The sequence below is a fragment of the Equus quagga genome, unplaced genomic scaffold, assembly GCF_021613505.1.
Source record: "Equus quagga isolate Etosha38 unplaced genomic scaffold, UCLA_HA_Equagga_1.0 69612_RagTag, whole genome shotgun sequence".
NCBI classification, from domain to species: domain Eukaryota; kingdom Metazoa; phylum Chordata; class Mammalia; order Perissodactyla; family Equidae; genus Equus; species Equus quagga.
In genome coordinates, this window is record NW_025801456.1 from 3,467 (window position 1) to 13,370 (window position 9,904).

Sequence of the window (9,904 nt, forward strand, 5' to 3'; positions counted from 1 at the left end):
ACAGCCCATATGGAGAGAAGCATTGCCCTGCACAGCCTGTTGCCTCAGATGGGGAACATCATGAACAGGAAAGCAGATTCATGATAACCGCCCCCAAGAGAAGGTCCTCAGTCAGCTCCGTTCATGCCCCACCATCATCCCTGACCATCCTCCAAGCCCCCGAGAGAAAGTCCCCAGTCAGCTCCGTTCATGCCCCACCATCATCCCTGACCACCCTCCCAGCCAACAGCCCCCAGGGCAGCCAGCGAGATCAAACTGAAGGACTGTGCCCCTTGGTTCTGCTACTCAGCCTCACTGGGAAGGCCAGGTGAACACGGGGTTCATTGCTAACTCCTCTTCCGAATGTTCCAGGCTGAAATTAATGCAGGCCTGCCTGTGAGCAGGTGGGACTGAGGTTCACTCATCAAAGAGTAGCCTTGGGCGTCTCCACATCAGACAGGGTGTCAACTGCACCTTCTCACTCGGCTTTTGCAGCGAACATCTGTCCACAATTCTGTAGAGGCCGGACACGGCACTCCAGGCCTTCAGGGGCCAGGCCTCCTTGCACACACCATGGGAACCCCACTCGCCGCTTGTTCCCAAGAGCCCACTGTCTTGGACATGAGGATCCTTCAGAATCCACTGCAAGCTAGGATTACCCGCTGGCCAGGGATACAGCGCAATGTGACCTCAAATCGAGATGCCCTCGCCGGCCACTGTCTGGCCTGGAACCAGCTCTTGGATTCTCAGGAGCCTTCACTAAGGTTCAGGAACAAAAATTGCTTCCTTGGAGAATCAAAGTGAAGTTTCATCAGATTGTGTGTGGAAAGACCCCACATAGGGCCTGGGGTGGGGCTGGCAGGGACACACAAGGTTGAATTCTGTCCTTCTCAGCGGCCGCCTGAGGGCTGGGGCAGAACATGGTCTGTTCTTCCCCAGGGGCTGCAGGGCCTCGCACCCCGGCGATCCCAGGTGCACAGTCCTGTTGTGGGCCCAGCCTGGGTGGCCCCTGCAGGCAGAAGTCAGGGCACATCTCAGCCAGTGTCCTCTGCTCCTTCACAAGGCCAGGGTCCCACACCTGTGGGCAGCAACCCAAATGTCCCAGCAGGAAGAAGCCCAAAGTAGGGGCTGACACTGGCAGCCAATGGACCTGAGCCCCTCGCTGCTGGGGTAGTGCCACCCCCACGCCCACAGGCACATGTAGACACCCTGCGGAGGGCGAGTGTCAGTGCCCACCAGGGACACCCATGGGGCAGGTGGATGCATGCATGGGGACAATGACTCCAAGGGGTTGCTTTGACCACTCTGTGCCAACGGGACCCCGCACTCAACCCAACATGAGCCCAGCCAACTGTTGGCACTGGCCCCTCCCAGCTCAGAGACTCCACTCTGCATCGGGGTTTCCTTCTTGGACTGGCTTCATGGGGCACCCTAAACAGGAACAGGGAGGTGAAATCAGCAATAGCACACGGTGGACACGTCACCGGGACGCACAGCCCAGGTATAAAGGCCACTCAGGGAAGGAGCCTGCAGACCAGCCCCGTGCTCCACCCTGACCCTAGCCCAGCCCCACGCCACCATGTGCCACACCAGCTGCTCCACCGGTCCCCTGGGCTGTCTCCCCACCTGTTGCCCTACCCCAGGCTGCAGGAGCTCCTGCAGCTAGCCGGCCTCCAGCGTGGCTCTGCTGTGCCGGCCCGTGTGCGGCTCAGCAGCCTCCTGCCAGTCGGCCTGCAGCTGCCCATCCCTATGCTGCCCAACAACCTGTGGCCAGCCCTCCTCCTGCAGCCCAGGCTGCTGCATGCCCAGCCCCTGCCAGGAGGCCTGCTTCGTGCCCAACAGCTACAGTCTCACCGTGTGCGTGCCTGTGAGTTGCAGTCCCACTGTGTGCATGCCTGTGAGCTGCAGGCCCCCTGTGTGCGTGCCTGTGAGCTACAGGCCCACTGCGTGCGTGCCCGTGAGCTGCAGGCCCGCCATGTGTGAGGCCACCTCTTGCCAGTCCTGCTGCTGCCAGCCTTCCTACTCTATCCTGGTCTGCACACCCACTGTCCCCTGCGGCACCCCCACCTGCTGCTGAAGCTGTGGCACGCAAACCAGCGTCGTCTCCCTGGTCACAGACAGCTGAGCTGTGCTACAAAGGTCTGGACCCTCCAGCTCTGCCCTCCACAGGAACAAGCTTTCCAGGCTCCACACTGGTCTCTGGCCAGTTACCAAGGACCCTGCACGGCTCCCACAGGATGTGAACCAGGAACCACCCCCATGGCTGGTTAACAAACTGATCAATCTAGCATTCTCTCCTTGGGACTTGCCATTAGCACAGCCCCCAGGGGCTGGGAGGGGTGGCACGCTGTGTAGAGGCAGGGTCCAGGATGAAGGGCTGGGGGCTGGCCCCTCCTCATGAGTATGCCCCAAGGGTGGCCTGAGCCTGATGTCCACCTCCGTTCCCCGTGCAGCCTGCTGGCCTGTTCTCTGCCCTTGCAGCTCCTGCTGCAGCCCGCAAGGCCGAGCACCAGGCTGGCCGCCATGCTGCCCTTATTCATGAAGCCTGGGACGTTTGACCTCCCCAAGCCACCGCTTCCTGCCACCAACCAGTCCTCGGCAAACAGAAGCAGCACCTTCCCGTCTGAGCATACCACCTCTGGGCTCCTCGGCCAGCTCCTTGAGCAGTGTGCCAGTGTGCCAGCCATCACTATCGCCTGGCTGGGGGTGCTCCTGGCCATGGTTCCCTCGGGGACAGAGAGCAGCAGGACACCAGCCCCCTCTTATATCTGACACCACATTCGATATTTCCTGAGCACCTCCATGGGGCCCCAGGGCAGACGGCTGTGAGCCACCACAGGCAGAGCCCCACCCCTGTCCAGTGGGGGACAAGATGACCCTTGGATGACCACAAAGTTCACAGTAAATGTGCAGCTGCAGTCAGAACAGAGAGGGTGTCACAGTGCATGTGCTGGAGCGTGTCTGTCTCTGCTGTTCTCTTTTGCTGGCCTTTTCTCAGCTTTTGTGGTCTAGCCAGTGATGCCTTGCACACCTTGGACTCACAGCAACCTCCCTCTTCCCCTTTCCCTCACATGAAGGGTGGCGTCTGTGTTGTCTGGAGCTCAGCACCCATCTCCACCGGCACGGCAGCGGTCAAGGGCACGCGCTGCACTGTCAGGTGGGGCTGGGTTTGAATTGCGGCTCTGCCACCTACAAACTGTCGCCTGGGGCAACGATCTGCCTGTCTGTGACCTCAGTGTCCCCATCTGTAAAACTGGCACTTCACCGGTGCCTGACTCAGAGGTTGCCATGAGCGCTCAATGGGACGCTATCCCAGGCACGTGTCCCCAGAGGCCTGCACCTGCCATCTGGGCTTTTCAGAGTTAACACAACCGAAGAACCTCACACACGAGCTCACAACCCCAAACACAAAACACCTGAGAGCACGTGTCCACACACGCAAAAGGCATCAGAAACGGCAAACAACAGAGGCAGACATTCCAGAACTTCATGTTGTGGAATTCTTGATTACAGACTTGTAAAAAAGTGTGTTTACAACGTCTTTAGAACTGAATGATAGAACAACAAACAGGAGACAGGAACAAGACACTCTTTCAAAAATCAGATATATTTGAGAGAATCAAATAGAGCTTCTATAGCGAAAACATACAAAATCATTGAAATAAAAGCCCACTGCACACAGAGGAGATGGAAGATTAGGCAGGCCACATAGAGTTGACATGAACTAGAATGCTGACCTGAAGAAACTGTACCAAAACAAAAGATATTTTTTAAAAACTGAAAAAAAAAGTTGCCAAGAGATTTGCAAAATAGAAGGAGAAGGCCAATATTCAATTAACTGATATTCCGGAGGAAGAGACCAGAGAGAACCAGCGAAGGCAACTCTCAGAGATACAAACTGCTCTCCAGAAATGATGAAAAACATGTACTTCAGAGTCACAAAGCACGACACATATTAGCAAAAAGAAATCCATGCCTAGATCCACGTAGTGAAAACTAAGAACTCAGAAGAGAGAACACGTTGACAGTAGCCAAAGAAAGGAGCAGTTTGCCCACAAAGGAGAACAAAGACCGGACTTCTCAGCAGCAACACAAGAAGGCAGACAGAATGGCCAAAACGCCGAGATACGATCACATTCAGCCTCGAACCGCATTCCCCAAGAAACTCTCGGCTGAGGACTGGAACAACATTACGATATTTTCAGACAAAGAGAAACAGCATTAACCGGCAACAAACACTCACTAAGGAAATTCTGCAGGATGCAGTCCAGGAAGAAGGCCAATATCCCAGGAGGCAGACCTGAGAGGCAGAGGGCAGTAGCAACTTAACAAGCTGGTAGACATGTGGATAAACAAATATTAACTGAGTAGAACAACAACAATGCTGACTAGTTAGTGGGTTTAGGGGGACAAAGCAAGGTAAAACTAGAGCCCTGAACAGATGTTGCAAGTAAGTGGAAGGGATCTGCTTTCATTTACAAGGCGAGAGGGAATGTGATCCACCCCACACTACATAAAGGTTACCTGCTGAAATCCTAGGATCACCAGTAAAGGAAGTGAAATCATGTGAAGTTCTGAACCAGAGAAGGGAGGAAAAGGAACAAAAAATGGTGAAATACCAATGCCAATCTAAGTAGGAAAGAACTTTTAAAAGAAGTGTAGAAAGTCAGAGTAAAGAGAATCACAAAATAGGATGATAGAAATAATTTCAAATATATTAGGAATTACAATAAATGTAAATAGATTAACATCTTCCAGTTCAAAGACAGAGATTGGATTTTCTTTTAAAACAAAATCCAGCTGTATGCTGTTTGCAGTCTGTCAGGGATTGTCAAACTACATTGCTCCCTCAGGGCAAATCTGGCCTCTGCCTGTTTGTAAACAAAGTTTTATTGGACGCAGCCATGCTCCTTTGTTTACAGATTACCTAGGGTCATTTGTGCTACAGCTGTGTAGCTTGTGGGCTGAGTAGTTGTGACAGAGACCATAAGGCGTGCAAGCTTAAAATACTTACTGTCTCCTCCTTTACAGAAAAAGGATGCCAATCCCTGGTCTTAAACATAAAGAACTGAAAGACTGACAGTAAAAAGAGAGAAAAAAACACACCTAGCAAATACTGACCAAAGATATCTAGTACAATGATAATAATAGACTAAATATACTTCAAGGTAGAAAATATTATTATGAGTGAAGACAATTTCTAAAATGATAATAAAGTTCAATTCACCAGAAACATACAATAATCCTCAACTTCCATGTATCGCAGAGTACAGACTCCAAATGGCAAAATCTGGTAGATTCAGATAAGGAAAGACAAATCCTCAGTCACAGGGAAAGACTGTAACACCCTTTTCTCAGAACATGACAGAGCAAGCAGACTGACAACATTAAAAGTTTGAAAAATTGCAAATATTTTTTATAGCTTTAGACAAGTCATGCTGGAATGAGACACTGGCTTAATTAATATTTAGGGTACATTTTGTCTTAAAGAACTTCCAATTGTATGGGGAAATGTTGTCAATTAGTGATCTAAAAACTTGTGCTCCTGGTATATACACATTTGACTCTTTTGCAAAGAGGAATTTCAGCCAAATAGAAAAAAAGTGCTTTCTATGACAATGGGTGATCCTCACGGAGGACAGGGCAAAAATCTGGATTTATTGTCATTTTAAAACAAGGGACTGATGTTTCCCTTTTTGCTTTGTTCCACTATGTGACATACTGAAAATATTTGTGCTCAGTTTTCTGAAGCTTTTCTGTGAAAAGTGTCATGGCAAAGTTGTTAAAATCATTCAGTATATATATAGCAAAACCATGGGCAGAAATTGATGAAACAGAAAACAACACTACCACACAGATCAGCAAGGTCAAATCACGGTTCCATGGAAAGACAAAGCTTTGAAACACTCGCCAGTGGAATAAAAGAGAAGCACAAATAAAGACTATTAGAAAATTAGGAATGAAAAATATGGCAGAACCAGAGATACGAGAGAGATCTTAAAAATAATCATTGGCCATAATGAAAAACTTTATCCCAACAAATTCTATAAAAATACATCTTACCAAAATGAATTATTTAGAAATATGAATAACCTTTAACCATTAAAGAAATTGCATCAGGAGTTCAAATCCAGCCACCAAGACGATGCTAGATCCAGATCAACTTATAAGTGCCGGCTGACAAACGTTCAAGGAATAAATGTCTCTAAACTTATACAGACTGTTGCAGAGAATACGAAGATAAGGCAGCTCCCTCACCCATTTTATGAGGCGACACTAACCTGAGCACCAAGACCAGTTACAGACTGCAAGATGAAAAGAAATGGGTACTGTGGACTCCACTGACCGAAGTTAAAGAACCTCGAAACTAACCAATCGTGCTAGAAGTCAGGGTGGTGCCTGCTCTGGGAGGATGGGGGTGACTGGAGGAGGCAGCGAGGGTGTCGGGGCTGGCCGAGCTCCCTTCCTGGACCTGGGGGCAGTCACAGAGAGTGACCACTTGATGAATACTCATCAAACTGCATCCTTACGTGTTCTGTATTTTTCTGTGTGGGGGTCATTCTATAGAAAATAAAATTCCCAAGACATATTTCACAACTATCAGGATCCCCCCAAATTTTGAACATCTGACAATGGCGTCTGTGAGTTAAGATGTGGAGTAGCCCAATCTCACACCTGCTGGGGTGTAAACTGGGAACAACCACGTAGCAGACTGTTGCACCCTGTGCTATAGGTGAAGGCGTGCATAGCTATACACGAGCGGGAATACTTCTAGATAGATAACCTTGAGAAACACTGGCACATGTGAACAAGAAAAAAGTCAAAAGAATAGTATTTACAGAATTTTAGGTAGTAGCCAAAAATTAAGAACAACCTAAATGCCTGTGACAGGAGAATAAATAGATTACAGTATATTCAGACAGTGGAATATTATACAGCCATGAACAGAAATGACCAAGAGCTACACATATCAGCAGGGATGAATTGCTCCAACATAATTTTGAGAAAAGAAAAGAAAGCAAGTCATAAAAGGGTACACAGCTTACAACAACATTTAAACTTTAAAAACACCCCAAGGAATATAATGTATTATTTCAGAATGCGGATGAAGAAATGCACTGGGGTGATAAACCCAACTTCGAGTGGGGGGTTCCTGCAGGGGACTAGGGAGGGTTTTTCAAACCCAATAAAACTCATGTGTATGTTTGCGTGTGTGCAGGTGCATGAGTGTACATGTCTGTGTTGATGTGTGTTTGTGTGTGCATGCTGTATATGTGCTTACATTGGTTGTGTGCATGTGAGTGTATATGTCCAAGTTGACTGGTTCCCTTTCCAGCTCAGTTTCATCTAAAGCCCACAAACTCAAACACTACAATAGGTTCCCGACCACCTCAACCGAAAGATTATAAAACCAGTTTTGCAACTCTAAGCTCATCACCGGCCTCCAGCTCATAAATGAAAAGGTGGAAATCCCAGGCAGCCAGTAGTGGAAACATCCTCAGAGAGACAGTCTCCCCTCCCCGCCCACAGGGGAGCACATGGAGTGCTGCCCTCGACAGTGGGTGAAGAGAGCCCCAGGACTCAAGACCCATATCGAGAGAGCTGACGGGCCTCCCCCATGCGCACTGGCCCCGTATGGAACCTCAGGGACAATGGGGTCCAGGGAGTAGGGCTGGGGTGGAGTCCAGGGTATTGTGACATCTGGTTACCTGAGAGGCACCCGGAGGCTGCTCCCTGGGCAAGTGAACGGTCAAGCTCCTGCCCCAGGGCTGGGCGCTCGACCTCAGCTGGGAACAAAGCAGAAGAGACCAGTGGCCACCATGGTGCTGGCATATCGCGAACCGCACCCAGCTCCCCGTCTTAAAAAAGCTCCCAGGAAAATTCATCACTACATAAACCCCCAGACACAAAAGGCATGGAATCTGGTTGCTTCTGAGACAGGGTGTGGGAAGTGCATTTTCCTGCATTTACGGCCACTGCCTGGGGCTTCCACCCAGACGCCGGGCCATGGGCACGTTTCCTGAGGGTGGAGCTGGCTGCCAGGTGCTCACTGGCTGGCCAGCTGCTCCCTGCACACCGGGCGCTCCCTGAAGAGCCAGCACCTCCAGGGTGCTGCCATTCTCTCTGCCACCACAAACAGAAGACCAGCACCTCGCATGGGTGGGAAGCTGGCTTGACCCCAAACAGAAAGATCATGGATGCCAAAAGGAGGGGCTGGGACATCTTCAACCAGGTGCCCCCTCCCCACAGTCCCCTCAGCACCCACACTAGCCTACATATTGGAGCAAGTTTAACCTGAAGTAGCCTCCAACAGAACGGTGGAAGCGGTAGAAGAATGGACCACACTGCAGAGGAATCTTAGCAATATTGTATGCAGCGAAAAAAGCAGCTTCCAGAAGACAGCATTCAGGATAATGCCCTTCTAATATCAGAATAATGCAAAACCACGAAATTAGAAGGCATGCTTTCCCGGAATACATAGAGAAACTCTATCTTTTTAAAAGGTAACAGAATAACGAGCACACACTTCCAACAATGGTTACCCTGGAAAGTTAGGGGTAAATTATTAATGTTCTAGGTTCCAAGTTAGGTAATGAGTTCAGGGTGGTTTATTATAATAATCAATAATTGATCATCAATCAATCACTTAAAAATGGGCCACATGTGGACCAGTGGTGCAAGTGAGTATTGAGCCAAGGACAAGAACGAACGCAGTGCTGCGACCCTGAGGTGCAAAGGAGTCCAAAGCTGCCGCGCTGATGAAAGCTCCACGACGTGGGAGACAGAGCATCTTAGACTCACACTGGAAACGCAAATCCTCACGACCGGACACATTTGACATCAGCCACAGTGCTCGCTGGCCCTGGAGGCAGGAATCCACAGCCACGAGGAAGCAAGAGCCCCTGCTGAAAGAGGGCATGTCACTGCCCAAGGCCACCTGCACCTGGGTCATGGAGCCTCTGGAAGCCTGACGACATGGGTCACTCCCTCCACCCAGGAGCTCGGCCCTTCCACGGAGCTCTGTGGAAAGTGATCCCTGAAGGGGGTATTAGCCCGAAACCCTGCATAACACCGGCCAGAGAGGCAGGAAACAGATGTAAAGAGAAAGAAGGCATACAGAGCTGCATCTGGAAATACAATTTATTACGCTCACTTGGGGTTTGGTTTCCTGCTGGAGACAGAGAAGGACCCTGGGAGCCAGGGCTTCCCTGAGGGGATGGGGAGGTCACGGAGGAATCCAGGTCATCCGGCCACATTCTCACCCCGGAGTTCAGAGGGGTTGGTGAGCATGCTTTCCATCTGCCACGTGCAGAAGCTGCAGGCCCACAGAGGACTCATTCTGGGAGGGATACAGGTGTGGACCCGTCTGCACTGATGCAGCTGAGAAGGGACTTGCAGTTATGAGCAGCAAGGGGAGCTGCAGGAGATGGGTCTGCAGACCAGGGTGGGGCAGGACGGCTGGCAGCACCCGGAGGACTGGCAGGGGGCAGACACAAGCACGGCAGGCTTGCAGCTCACAGGCACACGCACGATGGACTGGCAGGAGGGAGCCACACACAAGGAGGGCTGGCAGCTCACAGGCACACTCACGAAGGACTGGCAGGAGGAGGCCACACACACGGAGGGCTTGCAGCTCACTCGTGTGCACACGGCAGGCTGGCAGCTCACAGGTGAGCACACGGCTGGCTGGCAGCTCACAGGTGAGCACACGGCTGGCTGGCAGCTCACAGGTGAGCACACGGCTGGCTGGCAGCTCACGGGCACACAGCAGGACGCCTGGCAGGGGCTGGGTGTGCAGCAGGCCGGCTGACAGCCTGAAGGGCAGCTGGTGTGGCACATGCTGGCGTGGGGCTGGGCTGCTGTGGAGGAGGAGGGCAGTGGCGTCTGCAGGCTCCTTCCCGGGACGGCCTTTATACCCGAGCGG

At 51.1% G+C, this 9,904-nt stretch overlaps 1 protein-coding gene across 1 annotated transcript; it reads right to left on the minus strand.

The window, feature by feature from the left end:
• Positions 1 to 9,102: 9,102 nt before the first annotated feature.
• Positions 9,103 to 9,865, minus strand: LOC124234072 (keratin-associated protein 12-2-like). The gene has a single exon (XM_046651336.1). The coding sequence runs from the start codon at positions 9,817 to 9,819 to the stop codon at positions 9,379 to 9,381; it is 441 nt and encodes a 146-aa protein (XP_046507292.1). The 5' UTR covers positions 9,820 to 9,865; the 3' UTR covers positions 9,103 to 9,378.
• Between the last annotated feature and the right edge of the window lie 39 nt (positions 9,866 to 9,904).